At 40.2% G+C, this 21,748-nt stretch overlaps 1 protein-coding gene across 1 annotated transcript; it reads left to right on the top strand.

The window, feature by feature from the left end:
• Positions 1–9,175: 9,175 nt before the first annotated feature.
• Positions 9,176–21,619, top strand: LOC147920724 (uncharacterized). Its single transcript, XM_087501198.1, has 11 exons — positions 9,176–9,312; positions 9,399–9,467; positions 9,786–9,810; positions 9,895–9,979; positions 10,068–10,263; positions 10,392–10,494; positions 16,407–16,830; positions 17,382–18,461; positions 18,550–18,729; positions 18,815–19,953; positions 21,554–21,619. The coding sequence occupies exons 1-11, from the start codon at positions 9,176–9,178 to the stop codon at positions 21,617–21,619; spliced, it is 3,504 nt and encodes a 1,167-aa protein (XP_087357324.1).
• Positions 21,620–21,748: the final 129 nt, after the last annotated feature.

Below are 21,748 nucleotides of genomic sequence, written 5' to 3'. Positions count from 1 at the left end.
ACAACTGATCATCCTCATGTAGACACTTCCGCAACATAGACACATTGAAAACCTTGTGGAACACACGCATAACCTCAGGCAACTCCAGCCTATATGCTACCGGTCCCACCTGCTCAATTACTCTGAACGGACCCATATACCTTGGATTCAACTTAGTCTCAGACAATGACCTGTTCGGACCCTGCAACATAACCATCTTTAGGTACACTTTATCTCCCACCTGAAACTCAAGATCTCTCCTCCTCTCATAACTCCTCTGCCGATCCTGAGCTTCCTTCATGTTCAGCTTGAGAACCTGAATCTTCTCTGAGGTATTCTGAACAAAACTGGCACCATACATGCTCCTTTCCCCCACCTGAGTCCAGCATAATGGTGTACGACATGACCTCTCAGACTTGCCTAATAATTATCTTTGTAAGAAAACTCTACCAAGCTCAGGTGATCTGCCCAATGGCCACCACAATCCAACACACACATCCTCAGCAAATCCTCCAGCGTCTGGATTGTTTTCTTTGAATTCTCATCGGTCTGGGGATGATAATCTGTACTCATATGCACCTTAGTGCCCATCTCTTCCTGAAACGCTCTCTAGAACTCCAAAGTGAACTTGGGATCCCTATTAGACACAATACTCGCTGGCACTCCATGCAACTTGACAATCTCCTTCACATATTTCTTAGCCAAGACCATTCTCCATCAGTCTTCTTAATGGCCAGAAAATGTGCCGACTTAGTCAACCGGACCACAATGACCCAAACAACATCAAAGGTCCGAGTCACTAGCAACCCACCACGAATTCCATAGTAATCATATCCCACTTCTACTCTGGAATGGGAAGACTCTTCAGTAACCCGCTTAGAACCTAATGCTCAGCCTTCACTAGCTGACACACATCACACCTCGCGACCAGACTAGCCACATCCTTCTTCATCCTGAACCAATGATAGTACCTCTTGAGATCATTCGCTCCTAGATGAATAGAGAACATGCTCGCATCAACCTCCCTCAGGATCTCCTGCCTCAATTCCTCATCCTTGGGAACGCAAATCCGCCCGTGCACCAAAATAGTACAATTAGCTGAGACCTGATACTCTGAGTCAACATGCTTAGAAGAATTCACTATCCCCAAATCCTTTTCCTGAGCCAACCGCACCCTGCTCAGAAGATCTTCTCTATCAGCTGCTACTAAACCCATGGCTCCTGCAAAACAGCACACAAACTCAAAGTACTGACCTCTCCTACCAGAGACTCCATATCCTGCTCCTGAGCCGAAGCCGCCCGCTTCCGACTCAGAGCATCAGCAACCAAGTTAGCCTTACTAGGGTGCTAGGCTATCTCCAAATCATAATCCACCGCCTCTGCCTCGAATTCAGCTAAGGTTGTGTGAATATATACTTCAGGCTCTTACGATCTTTAAACACCTGTACTTTTGCACCATAAAGATAAAATCTCTAAATCATGAGTAGAATAGATGTCCTCATGCTTTCGCAATTGCCGCGAAGTGTAGGCAATCACCTTCCCATGTTGCATCAACACACACCCAAAACCAACTCTGGATGCATCTATATAAACTAAATAGGGTTTCCCTGCAATGGCAATGCCAATACTGGCGTAGAAGTCAGCATCTCCTTCAGGCTTGCAAAGCCCTCCTCGCACTCCTGTGACCAAACAAAAGGAACATCCTTCCCTGTCAACTTAGTCATTGGCCGTGCTCTGCTCACAAATTCCTGCACAAACCTCCTGTAGTAACCTGTTAACCCAAGAAGACTCCTGATCTCAGTGGCATTATGCGGTCTAGGCCAATCTCTGATGGCATGAACCTTCTCCGAATCTACTGAAACTCCCTCTGCTGAAACAATATGACCCATAAATCCCATCTCCCGCTCCTAGAAACTACACTTGCTCAACTTAGCAAACAACTTATGCTCAACTGCCCTCAAATGCACTGCATGCTCCTCAGGACTCTTGGAATAAACCAGGATATCGTCGATGAAAATGATGACAAACACGTCTTGAAACTCCTGAAACACGTTGTCATCAATCTCATAAACGCTGCTGGCGCGTTAGTCAACCCAAACGGCATCACCACGAAGTCATAACGCCCATACCTCATCCTGAATGCAGTCTGCCTCACATCTGCCTCATTTATCGGGATCTGATGATAACCCGACGCCATGTCTATCTTGGAGAACCAAGTAGCACCTCTAAACTAATCCAACAACTCATCGATCCTGGGAAGAGGGTACTTGTTCTTCACAGTGACCCGGTTCAAACCCCTGTAATCAATATACTAGCGAATACTTCCATCCTTCTTCTTAACAAATAACACCGGCACTCCCCACAGTGATACACTAGGAAGAATGAATCCCTTGCTCAGCAGATTCTTCAATTGCTTCTTCAGCTCTGCCATCTCTGCTGGAGCCATCCTGTAAGGAGCCTTGGATAACGGCGTTGTCCCTGGTCCAGTTCAATCATGAAAAGATCAGACCGAGAATATGGTAACCCCTGCAACGACTGGTACACATCTTCAAACTCCTCAACAACCTGAATACGGCTAACCGTAGATCGATATAATAACCAAATAAGCCTGCATGGCCAAGATCACGAGAATCCCCGAAGTCGGTCTAACACCCTCAAAAACCAACTTCCCTCCTGGACGCTCAAACTCCACTCTACCCCGATGACAATCAAGATGAACCATATGCTGATGTAGCCAATCCATCCCAAGAATAACACCATCCAACTCAACTATATTGATAAGCAAATCCGCTGGCCACGACTCTCCTGCGATCTGAATAGCAACACCCTCGCCTGTCCAATGACTCTCAGAAACTTGCCTCCAGCAACTCTGACCACTCCCGCTTGCTCCCCGGGATCTCCTTTGATATCCACACTCTCTGCGCACTCTATGAGTAGCTCCAGAATCAAACATGATACTAGGATTTTTGTGTGTCCTAGCAGGTTCAATTAACCTTATGTGTTGTAGTACTTAAGGTGTCAATCCAAATGGGATGATGCTACCACTCAAGATGCAATCAATAAATCACAAGTCAAGCCAATTCAAAGAGTGGTTTTATCTCTAACAATCCTAGAATGATCAGAATGCAAAACGGAAATGAGTTACAGAAATAGAACGAGAATGCATGAAAAGAACCAAAAATGAATGAAAATAGAAACGAGTCTAAACATGAACTAAACAACAAGAGGCGAAACAGTCTTAGGAATACAATAAAAATCAGAAAGAAAGAAGTCCTAAGGATGGGAGTAATTGATGTCGGTGGAATATCCTAGTCTATAGTGTGTTTAACATGCCACAATCAAACTATCCCTAAACAATGAACATCACTACTTAGCTAATCCAATCTCTTTACAAAAGCTACTCAAACTAAACCACTTCCAAACTTAGCTCTCGCTAGATAAACATGATCAAGCAGACATGACAAACAAGTTCATTCACGTCAACGAACATCCTAGACAACTAATTTCTCAGGCTAGGAATGTAAGTCTCTGGCACTAGTTTGTCAGACATTTCATCGAACACCTTTTGGGTGTGGAAATGTCTAAGCCCTAGTTCCAATTGATCGAAGAGAAACTAGTATTTCTAACTCTAGTCCAGAAAGGAATCATACAAATCAAAGCTTAAACACCTTACATCCTAAGATCCTCCACCTAATTTATCACATCCTCAAGAACTCTAACACTACTCGGATCTAGAAATCATCATCAACGATACAAACTCAGAAAACATTGAATCAAGCATCATTAGATAGATAAAAATGGGAAGAACAACTTTGTAGAAGAAATCAAATACAAAAACTGAATAAACTCAAAGATATCGGATTACAAAGTCTGAGAACGTTTTAGGTAGCTAGGTAAAACCTTAAGGAAAAGAACAAAACGAGATAAAAGATCTCTCCGGCCAAGACTTAACAAAATGTATTTATAATAAAAACATGTAAATCCCTAAAACTTAAAACGACAAGGTAAATAGTCGGTTTGGGAATCTCCTAAAGCATGTGAGACGGAGCGTCTTCCAGACATGTGCGATCGAGTCGGTGCAGCAGGGCGGATCGAGCGAGGTCAAGTGATGCGCGTGATGAGTGGCTCGAGACGTGGCTCGAACGGTGGCTCGAACGTGGGCTCGACTGGATGGCTCGAGACGTGGGTTAAACGGTGGCTCGAACGGTGGTTGGGGAGGTTGGAGTGGTGTTGGCTCGAGCTGGGTCGAGTGGAGTGGTGTTGGCTCGACCTAGAGTGGTGTTGGCTCGAGCTGGGTGTATACGCATCCACTAAAAAGATGATATCTCTTGAAACACAACTCCGATTGGCTTGAAATAAACAACATTCAAAATATGACTTAATTCTCTACATCTTTTATGAAGACGTCGAAAGCTGAATCCCAAAGTAAAATCTTCACTCGACTCAATCAAAGAGGTGGAAGAAGTCAGATATCTGGCGTGGTTGGTCGAGTAGGATGACATCCATTCCTAGCATGAAGGACCGAGTGGGATGCTGGTGTTTCTTCCTGGTAGTGCATCCAAGTCGCATGTCGGTCGAGTCGCATTGATCTCTCCCGGGAGTGTCGGTCGAATCGCATTTCTCAGCCTCCATTCGGTTCAAACAGTCTGGGCATCTCCTAAACACCTGAAATACTCTAAAATGCAAAATGTATGCAAAGATGATGCAAGAAATATCTAAACATGCAAAGTGTATAGTAGACACTAGAAAATGATGCAAAACAATGAGTTATCTTAGCTAAATGCATGACGAATACATTCTAAAGAGAGATAAAATATAGACATATCAACTCCCCCAAACTTATTATTTGCTTGCCCTCAAGCAAACAATCGAGAACAAAGTATGGAAGAGAGATGTGAAGATAGGATCTCAGAACCTGAATAGAGTAGTTAGAATCAAGGTACTTGTTTTTAGTTCTATGATGCATGGTGAAGGGACTTTATTTAAAAACTTTATTAAAACAATTCTGAATCTTTAATCTACATATGCAATCCTATCAATCATTCCTTTTAACATTTATTAACAAAGAACCGTGAATCAAGCAATGCAATGTCATTGAACTCATTTGGCTAGGGTGAAAGCTTAGAGACGAAGATGGTCTCCTTCTCAAGCAGTTTTATCAATACAGAATAAAGTTCTCTCATGAAAAGGAGTTGAGCTTAAGAGAAGGCTAAATGTTGAAACCAACTAATACATACAAGAGCAGCGTCCTATCTACCCAAATGTCCCCAAGGAAACTCAGTCCTAACATTCTTACCCAGAAGTTGGTCTTATCTCTAGCCTTCATCAGAAACATCATCTCAAACCCATACTCTTACTCTTTTTACTTAGTCTTAGGAGGAGTTCACTTCTTATCATTCTAGCGGATTGGGAAATCTTTATTAACACGATGGTTCTTTTTCTTTTTTTCTAAGGATTCTAGACATCTTAAGCATTTTTACTTTCTTTTATTTGTCTAACCTTTTTATTTGATGCCCAGAACCAATAATTCTCTTTTACTTTTCTCAACCCAAATCCTTTACTAGACTTTTAAACTTTGAAAACACATCTCCCTCCTAAAGACTTTCTACCATTTACTTCCCTTTTTTTAATCTTCACGTTTCTGCACAAATCTATACCCAATACAGAAATTGAGTTCTCACCTAGTCCTACTAGTCCGGATAACGTGAACTAGAACTACACAGGATCCTACTCTTGTCGGTTAGAACCTAACACTTTCTAACAAGCTCAACTCGGAAAAGGGCTGACACTCAAAAATTCAATTGGCTTGAAAGAACGGTTGGTTAAGGGTGCGGGGAACTGTTCCAAAGATGGGAATCAACTACTTGGATTGACAAGGGTGGTAAAAATGTGAAAGACAATCCTAGTATGTATATTTTATCCATGAGTTCGACTTCAATACATAACAAGATAATTGCAAGTCAAGATTAGGTTCAGATAGATTGGGAATGACGTCGATTCAAAACATGCTTAAATCAAGAATAGAATGCAATTTCGAGAATTCAAAACCTGGTTCAGTCTTACATTTCAAGTTCAATCAACAAGCATCAAAGAACTAATAACAAGGGCCTTGATCCTATCCTATTGAATCCAGCATGCTAATAAGGTTACAATCATCATCAACCCCTATGCTAAATGCAACAACCCTATATGAATAACACTAGACTCAATCCTCATATGCAAATGCAAACTACATGAACACTCTATTTTTGTGGAAATTTTTGAATTTTTTTCAAATTTTTATGGTTTTTCAATGCAAATTGGATGCAAACTCAAACATGATATGATGAAAAGTTTGAAATAAGAATCACAAACACACAATATCAAATACATCATCTCAAACCCTCCCCCAAACTTAAATTACACAGTCTTATGTGTAAGAACAATTTGCAGGAGAATTTAAGAATCACAACACAAACAATGCATGAATGAAATGGTATATACAAAGGGAAGGTAGGAGTATCTCAGTAGTAAAAGAAGGATTTGGTGCTCGCCCAAGGCGCAACAGGATACTGACTTTGTCCCTCACCGCTTGCGTGTTCTGATACATGTTCGACTGCTCGTCACACTGCATGTAATCGACTCTGGACTCAGCATGGTCCGATACTAGCACAACCACCTCGGTAGGCTGATAATCACCTTAATGTTCGACCTTCTAAATTGAAAAAGAACAAGAAGAGTTTAGAACCATGTTACCATGTATTCTGAAGAAACATTTACAGTCTGAAGAATCATGAAGAAGCTTCAGTTATTCCTTTCTTTTATGACCCAAGAAAATCAGAGTTCCTTGTCATCTCTCTCTCGTTAGAAAATCAAAGTTTCTACTACTTCCTCTCGTCTCTCCCTCTCACTTTCGCACACACACTCTATGTCTCTATCTCCTGCTCTTCCTATCTACTTCTCTCTCTTGTAGTTGCCTGAAAATTTTCCCAAGTGAATTAGAATTCTTGTTGGATTCAGATTAACCAAGGGTAACCGGTTCAGAGTTATACCAATGTATGTGAATAGTTAGAACCCTTATATATTCATCATAAAGTATCAATTTACGAAGATTAAGTTATCTTGGTCGTTCAAAATATGTTTTAACGAATTCCTAAGTCTTTTTAATGAATCTGTAGATATCTTCTAAATTTTAAGAAATCCAAAGAATGTATACGTCTAAAACTATAAATGCAAATGTTTTAAGATTCCTTTTGATTTCGAAACGTCCTATCTTCGTTTAATGTATCAATAGTACAGCTAGAGCTGTAAATTCAGATTTATTTGTGGATAAAAAATCCAAGAATTAATTAAAATAGAATTATAATAAAGGAAACACACAGAAAAAAAATAAAGTTTCAAGGTATGGCCTTTTTGGGGAAAATCGGTAATTTCATACCCCAGCTAATGGGGTATGTTGAATTCCTACTCTACCTTTAACATTGAGCAAATTCATACATTAAGTTCAATAAAATTCAAATTCACTATCCCAACTTGTAAAACAGTGTTTAAACATACACAATCCATAACGGTGTTAAGAGACTGTTAACAGCTGATTACGTGGAGGCCACGTAAAAAACGACGTCGTTTTGAGAAACAAAAAAAAAAGTTTTTTTTGGCTAAAACGACATTGTTTCTATCTTCTTCTTCCCCTTTTCTTCTTTCCCGACTGGCGTTTCTTCTTCCTCTTTTCTGCTTTAGCTGCTGAAACTGCACAAGAAGACAAAGGAAAAACCATTTGCCTTAACTCTCAAGTGAAAATGGAGGTGACGTTGAACAGAGAACTAGTTCCATGCTCAAACTGATTTCTGCAGTTTCCAAGCTGAAGCAAAGTTTTGTAGTCAGACAAAACATGCTAAATGAAACAAAAATGGTTCATAGATATAAAAGAAAATATTGAACACAGATAATTCAGCACCTTGTAATCAAAGGTGAACACGACTTGCGACTTATGTACTTAATTTTTCAGCTTGCAGAGAAAAAGAAAGAAAGAAAGAATATGGTTATTGGTTAATAATACAAAGAGACTAATTAGAGCAGAAAAACACACTGAAGTCAAGTTTTGGAGGTAGAGGAATCTGAATCATCTGGTACTTATTCTTATCAACTTTGCAAATACAAATAAAAAAATAGACACACAATCACAATCATGTCCGTGAACTGGTACTCAACCTATAAGTGGTTTCAAGCATTAATCCTGTGAAATCAAGCACCTTGCCCTCTCCAGTGCATAAGAACTATCTCATTGACACCACTAAAGACTCAACATCATCAAGAACCCAAAAGAAGAAGATTGGAAAGATCGGCTGTATTCAAGAATTTACCCAAAATTAATCACTTAATTACAGTTATAAGCAACAAAGCACCCAAAATTCATCTGTAAAGGATCTAGCAAACTCAATTAGATAACGATTCCAGAAACAAAATAACTAGCAGAGAGTTAACAAAACAGAAGCTAGATCTGACGACAGAGCTACTCACGTAGAATCGGAGGGACCGAGCATAGGATTCATGGAGAGAGGCTGGAAAGAGAATCGACATAGGAGTTTGGCGATGCAGTGTCCGTGAGAGTTACCAGAGAAATCATTGATGCCCATAGTTACACCGAAGAGGACAATTTTAAGAAGAACGAATACAGAGACAAGCCAAGTGTCTCGTTTGATTTGTCGTGACCGGTGACAGAAGGAGATAGAAACGACGTCGTTTTGGCAAAAAGAAGCTCTTTTTTTTTGTTTCTCAAAACAACGTCGTTTCTTACGTGACCTACACGTAAGCAGCCGTTAACAGTCTCTTAACACCGTTACGTTTTGTGTATGATTTAACACCGTTTTACGAGTTAGGATAGTGAATTTGAATTTTATTGAACTTAATGTATGAATTTGCTTAATGTTAAAGTTGGGGTAGGAATTCAACATACCCCATTAGGTGGGGTATGAAATTACCGATTTTCCCCTTTTTGGTAGCAGAGGTGGTGCAGTTACTAATATAACTATATAAGCATGGGATTAGGCTTTTGCGTGTCTGCGAAGACATAACATTTACTGTGTGTATATTATCAGTAAAAAATAATTACTTGTGCAGACCAAACAGATTTTGACCAAAAAAACAAAAAAACACAAAAAAGTACAGACCAAAAAGCAAGAAATTTTAATTTCTGTTTCAATTAAATCCAATTAATATGGAAATATCTAATTGTGGGAACTACAACTGGGCGAAAGACATTAGCATTCAGTTTCTTCGTGGTCGCCCTAATTTCTCTCTCAATTCCAGCCGCCGCGACAAAACATTCAGATTTTCGATCTGTCCTCTCCGGCTGTCGGGCTCCTTGCCGGAGTGTTGGGAGGGTGTAGAATTTTGTCTTGCATCTTATTCTTCGTATTTCTTTTGTCTGCTTGGTTTAGATCTGTTGCTTTCGGAGTTGTAGCGGTCTTGTCGTCCAAACCCTCTATGAAGCAAAGTGAAGAACGATTGTAGGAAAGCCATCAGCATTGAGAGTTGGTTGTGGTTAGAGACGGATCCGTTTCTTAACGGATTAGTCTAGGTCGTGGCTCAGATCTGGTGGTGCTCTTATCGTTGGTGGCTTGAAAGAGACGAACGTGTGTCGTCTCATGGACTGGTATTGTATCTCTATCGTCTCTCTCTTCTCTAGCTTGCGGGTTTTTCAACAAGGTTGTGTTGGTTTAAGTGTCATTGTGGCTTTTACCGAAGTTTTAGTTTGCTTTGAGTTGGGGTTTGTCTTATCTACGCAAGTCTGCCTTCTCTGGTTAAGGGTTTGAATTGGTTCTTAGATCTTCTGCTAGTTTGGGTCTGTTGGTCTGTTAGTGTTGGTGTTGCAAGCTAGGTATCGTTCCTTGTGCCTATCATTCAGATGTTTTTATGTTGCTAGTCATCTACTAGCTCTCCTCTGTGGCTTTTCGGAGTTTTGGAGTTGAGTTCTTGACAATAGCAGTGGAATCGCCCTCAGCTCTTCTCTTGCGAAGAGGTTACCAGTTTTGGGTCTGTAGATGGCTGAAGCTGGGTCGACGAGGGTCCGCGTGTAAGAGCTGCTGGTCTTCTTTGATTTTTCTCAGGTCAATTCGCAAGGTTTTTCTTTGCTCCTAGTTTGGATCGCCCTCCATGGGGTTCTGGTTTGGTGTGGTGGTTGTGGTTTATGTTTCTCTGTGATGGTATGAATTCTGCCTTTGTTCCTGCTGGTGTGATTAAGGCTTTGCTACGGTATGCTCTCTTAGTGCTTCCGGTCTTTTGGGTACTCTCCGGCGCTTACAGGTTCTTTGGGAAAGCTTAGTAGAATTCGCTCTGTTTCAGTTGGACAGTTTTAGATCTTTGATCCTTCTATCATTCCCTTTGTAAAGTTTTACTATAGGTCTTGGCTTTTGTCTTTGTTCTTCTATTAGTCCTAGTTTCCGGAGGTGTGTTACCTGCCGGCTTAAGCTTCCAGAGATGATTCTTTATCCGCTGGCTTTAGTTTCCGGGGTTATGCTGTTAACCACCATTTTTGTATGCTTAACATAAATTTTATGAAAAAGTTCAGATGACAAAAAAAAAAAGAACTACAACTGGGCATAAGCTTAAAAGATCATTTTTTTATTATTACATCGCTAACTGGTTCTGTTTGGCTTAAGTAAAGTATTTTCAATTTTTTTTTTCAAATTCTTTAATGGAAGATTTACTCAGATGTCATACATTTTAGGTAGTATTACCAGAATCATATAAAATATTTTTTTATTACAATCATATTTCGGGTATTTTTTCGATACTCAGCGTGTTCTTGTTTTATGTTACAGGAAAAAACGTAACTACAAAGAATATCATTGTCACGTCAGAAATTGCTGACATGTATTAAATAACTCAGTCGTAAAGCGTTACAACGGTAATGATGGCTGAGTTACAATATGTTGCGGCTGATTTATGGAAAATGTCTGAATTATGAGAAAACGGCTGACTTACGAGCATAACTCAGCCTGTAGTTACGGCTGACTTAATAAAGTATGGCTGAGTTATGAGAAAATGGCTGAGTTATGAGCATAACTCAGCCGTAATTATGGCATAGTTTTTACCCGATGGTTGAGTTGTCAAAAATTTGGCTGAGTTAATACTTCGACACGGCTGAATTAACTTTCTCTGGCTGGCTGAATTATGAACAACGACTGACTTATGAGATGTCGTTACAGATGAGTTATGGTTAAGTACTATAACTCAGCCGTCACAAGCTAACTTATCGGAAAACACGACCATTTAACTGCTGACTTAGTAGCAAAAGATTAATTACTAGAATATAATTTAGTTACGACAGACTTATTAAATGATACAGCTGAGTTACAGATTTTCAGTTGAGTTATGACATTAAACGGCTGAGTTTGGCAGCCATTTTTTAGTTTTTAATTATTGTAACAGTATTCATGTTGGACTGACTTATAATTTTGTTTGATGGCTGATTTACATGTTTGTTTGGTGGCTGACTTGCCACTTCGGACACATCATCCCTGTCATTATTCCATTTCATCATCTTCTAAGGAAATACAAAACGTCTTTTTTTCGACTCTTGTTCTTCACATGAACAGAGATATCTATAACTTCATTTTCCTCATTCTTCTTCATTTTCGCTCATGGATCGAGTTTCGGTGAAGACCTGGTTCAAAAGCGAAGGATTTACATGTTTTTTTACATTGTTCTCACCATATTCTTCACTTCTTAATTTTCCTCATTCTTCTTTATTTTCTTTCATGGATCCAGTTCCGATAATTGTTGTTTTTGGTAATTAGGTAAAAAATCACAAATATGTATTTAACATCGACGATAGAGGGTGTAGAGTTTTGCAGATAGATGCGAAAGCAACACACAATAAGCTTGTTCTCGATGACTACGGATTGAACGCGTTAAGCCATCAACTAAAGTTGAGCTACATGTTCTTGAACAAGGCACTGAAACATATGTTGCATGATACTCCATCAGTTCATGTCTACAATGATCCAGAGTTGCAATGTTTTTTGAGAATATGGAAAATCAATCAGCTACGACTATGTGTGGATTTTCGACAAAAGAGTCTACCGAATAGTGGTAAGGACGAATCGAGAGGAAGGATGAAACGATAATAAGTCAGCCACAAAGCATTATAACTCAGCCGTCATATAAATCTATGAGACCCTTCGTTTTCCCTTAAGTATTATGACTCAGTTGTGAAGTAATATAAATCAGCCGTTTAATTTAAGTTTATTTCTTGTTATACGTCAGCCACCAAGCATTATAACTCAGTTGCCATATGAATCTAAGAGACCTTTCGTTTTCCCTTAAGTATTATAACTCAACCGTCAAGTAATAAAATTCAGCTGTTTACTTTTATTTCTTATTATAAGTCAGCCACAAAGCATTATAACTCAGCCGTGATATGAATCTACAAGATCTTTCGACTTCCCTTAAGTATCATAACTCAGCCGTAAAGTAATATAAATCATACGTTCACTGTCAATAATGAAGTAGAATCATTTGCTGAATTATTTTTTTTTTTTAATATTTTCAAAATTAAAAATGAAAAATTAATTCAGGGTGTTAATTGTAAATACACCAAAGCACTAAATATATGAATAATTTTTAGAAAATGTATAATATACTAGCAATATTCCTACTTTTCTATAACATCTGAGTAATTTGTTCTCTTTAATTTTTAGTCCAAACCAAACTTTTGAACTGAAACAAACTTTACAAAAACTTTGCAAATAATATTATTGAAAAGTTTGAGAATTTTCTAACAAAAAACCAAACCAAATATTGTTTCAGTTATGTTTCGGTACCAGTCAGTAAATGATGAATCAAATCGAAGCTTTCGCTCCTGAACGAAACCAAACCGAAGTTTGATAATTTTTGTGTATTTGTACTTTTGTAGTTAGATTATTATATTGTAGTATCATTTAGGAGGTTTTAATAATATTATTTGCACGAAATTACAGTTTTCACATCTTTTGCATCATGAAACATTTGCAAACACAGGACAATATATACAAATTGTATAACTGAGATATAATAGGATAAATGGTATAACTGACAAATAATAGAACAACCAATAGAAATGATATTACTAGACAACTTAGGTAATTCATAATTGTGTGTTATTTAATTAGATTTGGAGGTGATGAAAAACAGCCACACAAACATACATTTACACTATATAAAGTAAAATCCAAAAGAGCATGAATAACATTTGCATTTGTTAGATTTGTATGGTTCAACTATTTACAACAAAGTAGATATTTGCCTTTGTATTTTTATATTTAACGAATATGAAAACCGATAAATTAAGGTTCATAAGGATTCCCAAAATATATTGAAATAAAAAGAAACAAATCTAAATCAGTAAAAGAATATTTTTTTCATTTCCTAATGCAATGGAGGAGGAACATGCAAAAGGAAACTCAGCCTTCGAAGAAAAAAGCTGAGGAATCCAAAGCAAGAACACATAGTCTTTGTATTGGATCCTATTTTGAACAACATGATATTTGAATTAGATTTTTTTTTGGAGAACTTAATAGTTAATGCTTAATACAACAATTTTTGCGGAGAATCCCAAGATTTAATGCAAAGGATCATATTTCCATGGTAAAGACAATGTTCATGATCCATCAATCAAATGGGATGAAGACATGAAATGTGGTTTATTCGAGGTGGGGGAGAATTCATATAATGTGAGTTTTGATATCTCTGTACTTTCCCATATTTTGCATGCATTTATCTTCTGTTTTGCATTTTTTAAAGTTAGTTATAGCAAATTTATGTCTCTTATTCTCAGTTTATGTATTAGGATAGAATTTGCATAGCATTTTCATATTTCTGTGCATGAATAGATGAATTTAGGTACTTTTGAATCACCAAGGAGAAGTTGTGATCATAAGGAGACATATAGTAAGGGAATAAGACTCAAAAGAAAGGAAAGCAATCGCTCGACCATGGACTCGAGCACACACATGACCGTTACCAAAGAACACTCGGTCAAATTCAAGAAAAGCCCCTCAAAGATCGATTAGAATGAAGATCTTCCGTTGGCATTCAGCGTTCATCATCAAAGTTGTCGACAATCGAGTTAGCTTTCCAAAATCGGTGGTTTCAGGCTAATCGGAGTTGTGGTTCAAGATTTATAACTGTTTTACTGAACATATATCATCCTAGATCTAAGACTAGAGTTACTCGACCAACCACTCGACTATGCACTCGGTCGAGCACATGGTCAGGCAAAAGCCACCAACTCTTTATTTTGTCTTCTAGCTAACTATGGTTTCCCTCTTTTCCTATAAATAGGCTTCTCACCTCTGGCCGCAGAACAATCTCATTTTTTAGCTCTCTAAGGTTTTCCAAAACTTGTAATATTAATAACTTTTGATCTTTTAAGTATTTTCATTTGATTTCTTCTACAAAATTACTTATCTCATCATTATCTTTCTGATTATGTTTGTTTGGTTAATTTCTAGGTTTGTGTTCTTAAATCTTATTTATTGGATCTAAGTAGAGATAGATTCTTAAGGATGGGCTACGTTGGTAGAGAAATTAGTTAGTTTAGGTTGTTTAAGCTTGAATTCTATAGAATCCTTTCTGTTTAGGTGTTCTATATGCTATCTTTTTTCTGAGAAGTTAAGCATAGATCTTATGTGTTTTATTCTTCAAAAATGTTTAAAATCCAATTATTACCATCCTTAAGATCTATTTACTACTTGTTTGCTTATGTTTCTTACATTTAATTACTTGTCATTGTCTCCTTTATAGTTTTTGTACTTTAATTTTGCCTTTCATCTTCAGTCCTGCATCACTCGACCTAGTGCTCGACCATGTTTCATACTGTAATATCTGCAAACTGGAATTCCGGTTTGGGAGGTGCATCGATCGATTTGTGGCTGTTACTGTGGAGATCTGTCGCTGGGATTGTTGTAGGAGCTTGCTAGGAGTGTAGATCTGTCGTTTTAGAGTCAAAATCTTCTTTGGCAAAGGTGAGTGCATGACCATGGCTTATCTAAGCATGAGATTTCTCTGATTTGCTTGTTTTATGTGTTATTTGGCTTGTTAGAACGTTGTTGAGTCGCAAGAGGCTTTGGGAAGCTTCTTTGTGGCATTGGATTGTGTTTTGGTGGTTTAGGGACGAAGATCCGGCGAGGAGCTTTGGGGAAGATGATGCTCGGCATGTGCGTCGATGGATTCACTTTGTCTGTCGGTCGATGCAATGCGAGGACGACGCGATTTGACCTAGGAGCGTTAGTCGATGCCATGTGGAGGCGTCGATCGATGCAATTAGGGATTTTCGTGAAATGTCGAGCATGCATCAGTCGATGCAGTATTATTGTTGGTCGATGCAGGTGAACCTTGTATCAGTCGATACAGATGGGCAGTGAGAGAGGACGATCCAGACATTGGAGGATTTGTTGAGGATGTGTGTGTTTGATTGGGGTGGCCATTGGGCAGATCACCTGATCTTGGTAGAGTTTGCATACAACAACAATTACCATGCGAGTATTGGGATGGCTCCTTATGAGGAATTGTATGGGAGTCCATGTCGTACACTGTTATGCTGGACTCAGGTGGGGGAGAGAAGCATGTATGGGGTGAGTTTTGTTCAGGAGACCTCGGAGAAGATTCAGGGTTTTGAAGCTTAACATGAAAGAAGCTCAGAACCGACATAGGAGTTATGCTGATATGAGGAAGAGAGATCTTGAATTTCAGGTGGGAGACAGAGTGTACCTCAAGATGGCCATGTTTCAGGGTCTGAACAGGTCATTGACAAAGACAAAGTTGAGTCCGAGGTATATGGGTATGTTCAGAGTGATTGAGCAGATGGGACCGGTAGCATATAGGCTGGAGTTGCCTGAGGTTATGCATGCGTTTCACAAGGCCTTCCATGTGTCGATGTTTCGGAAGTGTCTCCGCGAGGATGATCAGTTGTTGGCTAAGATTCCTTAGGGTCTTCAGCCTAACATGACTTTGGAGGCGAGACCAGTGAGGGTTCTCGAGAGAAGGGATCAAGGAACCTCGGAAGAAGAAGATTCCTGTGATGAGAGTCCTTTGGGAGCCAGAGGCGAGGCTGAAGGCAAGGTTTAAGAAGTGGTCTGTGAAGCAGGCCGCGACTTGAGCTTGTCTAGCCTGGTCCCAACTGTTCATTGCTGGAGCGGGAATGGAGTATTCCAGCCCATCTCTCTTGTTACTTGGTCGCTTAGGGGTGGTTGGTTCTGCGACTAAGTAACAAGATGAGGTGGTGTTCAGGACACAAAATTCCGCGAGGCGGTTGTTAAAGAGGGAAAGTTTCCTGAATTAAAAGTTTCTAAAAGTAGCTAACAAACATGGTTCTAACCTTCCTACAAATTCTGCTAGGGATCCTCCTATAGATCAGAGTAGGAAGCCTCTTACGAAACATTAATGTCAGGTTTTTGTTGGAACAGTGGGTGGAGTGTAATCAGTTTCAGTTTGGGTGTTTGTTGGAGACAAGGGTTTGGGAAAGGAATGCTCAGCGGTTGGGGAGTCACTTGTTCCCTGGTTGGTCCATTTTGACAAATTATGAGTATAGTCGTCGGGGTCGCATATGGGTTATGTGGAAGGACACGGTGTGGTTGGACCCTTTTTATAAGAGTGAGCAAATCATAACTTGCTCGGTGAAGATCGATACTCTACAAGATGAGTTCTTTTGCTCATTTGTATATGGTTTGAATACTGCGGAGGCTCAAAAGGTGTTGTGGGAGGAACTACGAGATCACCATAGCTCGCCCATTCTCCACAATAAACCTTGGATTTTGTTTGGTGATTTTAAAGAAACATTGGATATGGTGGAGCATTCTAGGGTTGATGTTAATCCGATAATCTCAGGAGGTATGCGGGATTTTCAAGCTGTAGTAAACCATTTTTCTCTATCGGATATGGCTTTCCATGGTGTAATAAGCGGGATAATGATCTGATTCTCAAGAAGCTGGATAGCGTGTTGGTGAATGATGCTTGGGTTCGGTCGTATCCACAGGCATATAGTGTGTTCTCAGCCGGGGGTTGTTCTGATCACCTGTATTGCAGGATCATGGTTACGGGTGGTTTTAGTAATCATGCTCGACAACGAAAACCGTTTAAGTTTGTCAATTTATTTACGGAGATGGAGGAGTTTAGGCCGCTAGTTGAATCCTACTGGAAAACTACGCAACCTCTGTTTCTATCCACCTCTACATTAATCAGGTTCTCTAAACAACTTAAAGTGTTAAAGCCATAGTTACGCTCTTTGGCAAAGAGACGGCTAGGGAATTTGGTTCGGAAGACCAAAGCTGCTTTTGATGACTTATGCACTAAGCAAAACAACAATCTGACCAACCCGTCCCCTACGGCTATGGTGGAGGAGAATGAAGCATATAAACGTTAGGAGTTCTTGGCGGGGTTAGAAGAAAAATACCTCAAGCAGAAGTCCAAGCTGCACTCGTTGAAAGTGGGGGACAAGAATAATAAATCTTTTCATAGAGCGATTACTGCAAGGACAACTTTAAATTCTATTAACAAGGTTCAGGTTCAGGATGGGAGAGTGGTTGTGGGGGAAGAAGAAGTCAAAGTTGAGGCTGAACGGTACTTTAGGGATTTCCTACAAACCATTCCTGTAGGTTTCGAGGGTACGACGGTGGAGGAGATGGAGCTATTATTGCCGTTTCGCTGTTCTGCAGTGGACCAGCTAACTCTCAAGAGGGAAGTTTCAGGTGAGGAAATCAAAAAGGTTCTCTTATCCATGCCAAATGATAAGTCACCTGGACCTGATGGGTTCACTTCAGAGTTCTATAAAGCCACTTGGGAGTTTCTGGGCTCTGAGTTTGTGTTAGCAGTTCAGTCCTTTTTTGCAAAGGGGTTTCTGCCTAAAGGTATTACCTCCACTATTCTAGCTTTAATCCCCAAAAAAGTATCTGCTAAGGAGATGAAGGACAATAGACCGATATCCTGCTGCAATGTGATCTATAAGGTTATTTCAAAAATCATTGCTAATAGACTAAAGAGGGTGCTTCCAAAGTTTATTTCTAGCAACCAATCTGCATTTGTGAAGGACCGCTTGTTGATTGAGAATGTGATGTTGGCTACTGAAATAGTTAAAGACTATCATAAAACCTCTATTTCTGGTCATTGTGCTATCAAGATTGACATTTCAAAGGCATTTGATTCTGTTCAATGGTCTTTCCTCTCCAAGGTTCTCTCCGCCTTGCAGTTTCCACCGACGTTTATACACTGGATAATGCTATGTGTTACGACCGCCTCCTTCTCAGTACAGGTTAATGGTGAGCTTGCTTGGTTTTTCCATAGTTCTCGAGGGCTTCGTCAAGGATGTTCCCTCTCCCCATATTTGTTTGTTATTTGTATGGACATTCTTTCAAAGTTTCTTGATAGAGCGGCGGGTGAGCACAAGTTTGGGTTCCATCCTCGATGCCGGTCTCTTGGTGTCATTCATCTTAGTTTTGCGGATGATCTTATGGTACTCGCGGATGGTAAGGCTAGGTCTAATGAGGGTATTATTGCGGTCTTCACTCAGTTTTTTAAACATAAGCATGGAAAAGTCAACGCTTTACTTGGCAGGGGATATAACACATCGCCCTGCTCCCGCTCAATTCCCATTCGTCACTGGCTCGTTGCCAGTTCGCTATTTGGGGCTCCCTTTGGTTACTAAACGTCTCACTAATGTCAACTGTTCCCCGCTGCTAGAGCAGATAAGAAAGAGAATTGGCTCGTGGACGGTCAGACACCTCTCATTTGCGGGTAGGTTTAACTTGGATCTCCTCGGTTCTTTGGAGTGTTTGTAATTTCTGGATAGCTGCTTATATGTTGCCTAGTGCGTGTGTAGCTGAGATAAATTCCTTGCGTTCAGTGTTTCTCTGGTCGAGACCGGAGATGAGCACTAAAAAAGCAAAACTGGCATGGGAGGTTGTGTGCAAACCAAAATATGAGGGTGGTCTTGGTCTGAGATCACTTCCTGAGGCTAATATTGTTTGTTGTTTAAAGTTGATCTGGAGAATAGTGTCAAAGGGTGATTCTTTATGGGTGCAATGGGTTCATATGAATTTGTTGAAGCAAGCTTCCTTCTGGTCCCTAAAGAGTACGACTAGCCTGGGTTCTTGGATATGGACAAAATTACTTAAGTATCGGGATCTAGCAAGAACGTTTTGCAAAGTGGAAGTGAGGAATGGGGAAAGCACATCCTTTTGGTTTGATAACTGGTCCAGCATGGGTCTGCTTGTTGATGTGGTGGGAACTAGTGGTGTCTTGGATATGGGGATTAGTTGGCAAAGCACAGTGGCTGACGTGTGGACTCGACGTCGACAACAGCGACACCCTGCTGATCATCTCAATGTGATAGAAGACGCTTTGTCACTTCAACGGCAACAACGTCAGCCGCATGGCGATAGGGTCCTTTGGAAGGGGAAAAATGATGTGTTTCGGCAGAGGTTTGTAACTCGGGATACTTGGAACCATGTACACACTACTTCTAGTACTGTGGCCTGGCACAAGGGAGTTTGGTTTCGTCACTCAACTCCCAAGTTCTCGTTTTGTGTATGGTTGGCGGCTCTTGACCGTCTTTCGACGGGTGCCCGTATGGTTATGTGGAATGGAAGTTTTGCAGGTACTTGTGTGTTCTGTCAACTTTCCATGGAAACACGGGACCATCTATTCTTTGCATGTGGGTTTGTTGCTAACATATGGTCGGTCCTTGCTAATGGTTTGATGAAAGCTCGGTTTACCACAGATTGGAGTTCCCTTCTAGACTACGTATCTGATCCTAATGCTCAGCTGGTGGAGGGGTTTCTTATTCGATACTCATTTCAAGCTGTGATCTATATGGTTTGGCGGGAACGGAATGGTCGCAAGCATGGTGAAGCATCGACCCCTGTAGATACCATCATTCGGTGGGTTGATCGGCAAGTCACAGACCATCTTCTTGCTATTGGTATAATGGGGGATCGAAGATATGATGCAGCTTTTCAGGTGTGGCTACAATCTAGGGTCTAGGATATCCGTTTAAATGTTTATCTAAAGCTATCAAAAACTGATGCACAAGTTGTAAAAACGTTCTAATTTTTCTTTTGAGTATAATTTAACATTTTATTCAAAAAAAAGTAGAAAGTTCTAAAAATGGAAATTTTTATGGGAGTTAGAATTTGTCAATTTTTAGTGATTAGGAGCCTTGGAGGGGCTTGCGTGGCCTTCGTGGCGGACTGTTGAGTCATTGTGTGCCTCTGTGTGGTGGTCTTTTGAGACATTGTGTGGCTTTTGTGGCGGGCTATTTAGCCAATTGTGTGGCCTTTGTGGCAGGCTTATTAGCCAATGTTGCATGTTTAGGCTGTCCTTCGAAATGTGTTGTCTTCATGACGGTCCTTCAGGACATGTGGACTGTTTAGGCAATCCTTCGGGATGACTAGTCTTCATGATAGTCCTTCGGGATGTATGGTCTTCGTGACGGTCCTTTGGGATAAGTGGTCTTCGTGACGGTCCTACGGGACGAGTGGTCTTTGTGACGGTCCTTTAGGACAAGTGATCTTTGTGAAGGTCCTAATTAGGAAATTTGTTTGGCCTTTGTGGCGGTCATGTTTAGGACATTTGTTTAGCTTTGGTGGCGGTCTGGTTAGAAATTTTTGGCCTTTGTGGCCTTGGTTGTTGGTTATTCAAGATTCGAGGAAGAATCTATGTTTGTGGGGGAAAATTGTAACATCCGCGAACCAGAATCCCAGTTTGGGAGGTGCATCGACCGTCGCATTTCACGAACAAGTTTAAGTTAAACGTTGCGTTTTGGATTAGGGAAAACCCTGGAATCATGTATAAAATGAGGAACTCATGGGTTTGGCCGAGTTTGACTGTTTTTGAGAAAAAGAGAAGAGATGAAGAGGTTCTTAAGTGTTCTTGAGAGTTCTTGGCGATTTGTGGCTGTTCCTGTGGAGATCTGTAGTTGGGATCGTTGTAGTATCTTGGTAGGAGTGTAGATCTGTCGTTTTAGAGTCAAAATCTTCTTTGGCAAATGTGACTGCATGACCATGGCTTATCTAAGCTTGAGATTTCTCTTATTTGCTTGTTTTATGTGTTATTTGGCTTGTTAGAACGTTGTTGAGTCGCAAGAGGCTTTGAAAAGCTTCTTTGTTGCATTGGATTGTGTTTTTGTGGTTTAGGGATGGAGATCCGGCGAGGAGCTTTGGGAAGATGATGCTCGGCATGTGCGTTGATCGATGCATTTTGTCTGTTGGTCGATGCAATGCGAGGAAGGCACGATTTTACCTAGGAGCGTTGGTCGATGCCATGTGGAGGCGTCGATCGATGCAATTAGGGAATGGCGAGCATTCATCGCTCGATGCAGTGCTAGTGTTGGTCGATGCAGGTGAACCTTGTATTGGTCAATACAAGCTTGTGTCGGTCAATGCAACCCCAATTGGTGTCAGTCGATGCATGGGTTGGTGTCGGTCGATGCAGTTGTCCTGGTTTGTTGTTTGTTTGTTGATTGTTGCTTGATGGTTAGAGATATCTTCCAGTAGATGAGATGATTGCCTCACTGAGTGTTTATAAAATACTCACGCATCTCATATGTGTTGTGGTGTAGGTAAAGGCAAAGTGTGACCGTGAAATCAAGGAGGTGAAGAAGAGGATGTTCTCTAACTTCTGTTAGGTCGCTAGGGTTGCATCATAGAGTGTTGCTAGGATGCTGATTGTTGGTTTATGATTCTGCTGGTTTGAGTTATTGAATTCTTATTTCATTATTTATTGGTTATTGGATAATGGTAATTGTTGGTTATTT

The sequence above is a fragment of the Camelina sativa genome, chromosome 19, assembly GCF_030686135.1.
Source record: "Camelina sativa cultivar CO46 ecotype springtype chromosome 19, ASM3068613v1".
NCBI lineage: Eukaryota > Viridiplantae > Streptophyta > Magnoliopsida > Brassicales > Brassicaceae > Camelina > Camelina sativa.
The sequence above is the reverse complement of the archived record's forward strand: the minus strand, read 5'-3'. Positions and strand labels throughout refer to the sequence as shown.

Coding starts and splice junctions, on each gene's coding strand:
- LOC147920724 (XM_087501198.1), top strand. CDS start 9,176: ATGGAAATATCTAATTGTGGGAACTACAACTGGGCGAAAGACATTAGC. Junction 9,313..9,398: donor TCGATCTGTCCTCTCCGGCT/GTCGGGCTCCTT, acceptor TGCTTGGTTTAG/ATCTGTTGCTTTCGGAGTTG. Junction 9,980..10,067: donor AGCTCTTCTCTTGCGAAGAG/GTTACCAGTTTT, acceptor GATTTTTCTCAG/GTCAATTCGCAAGGTTTTTC.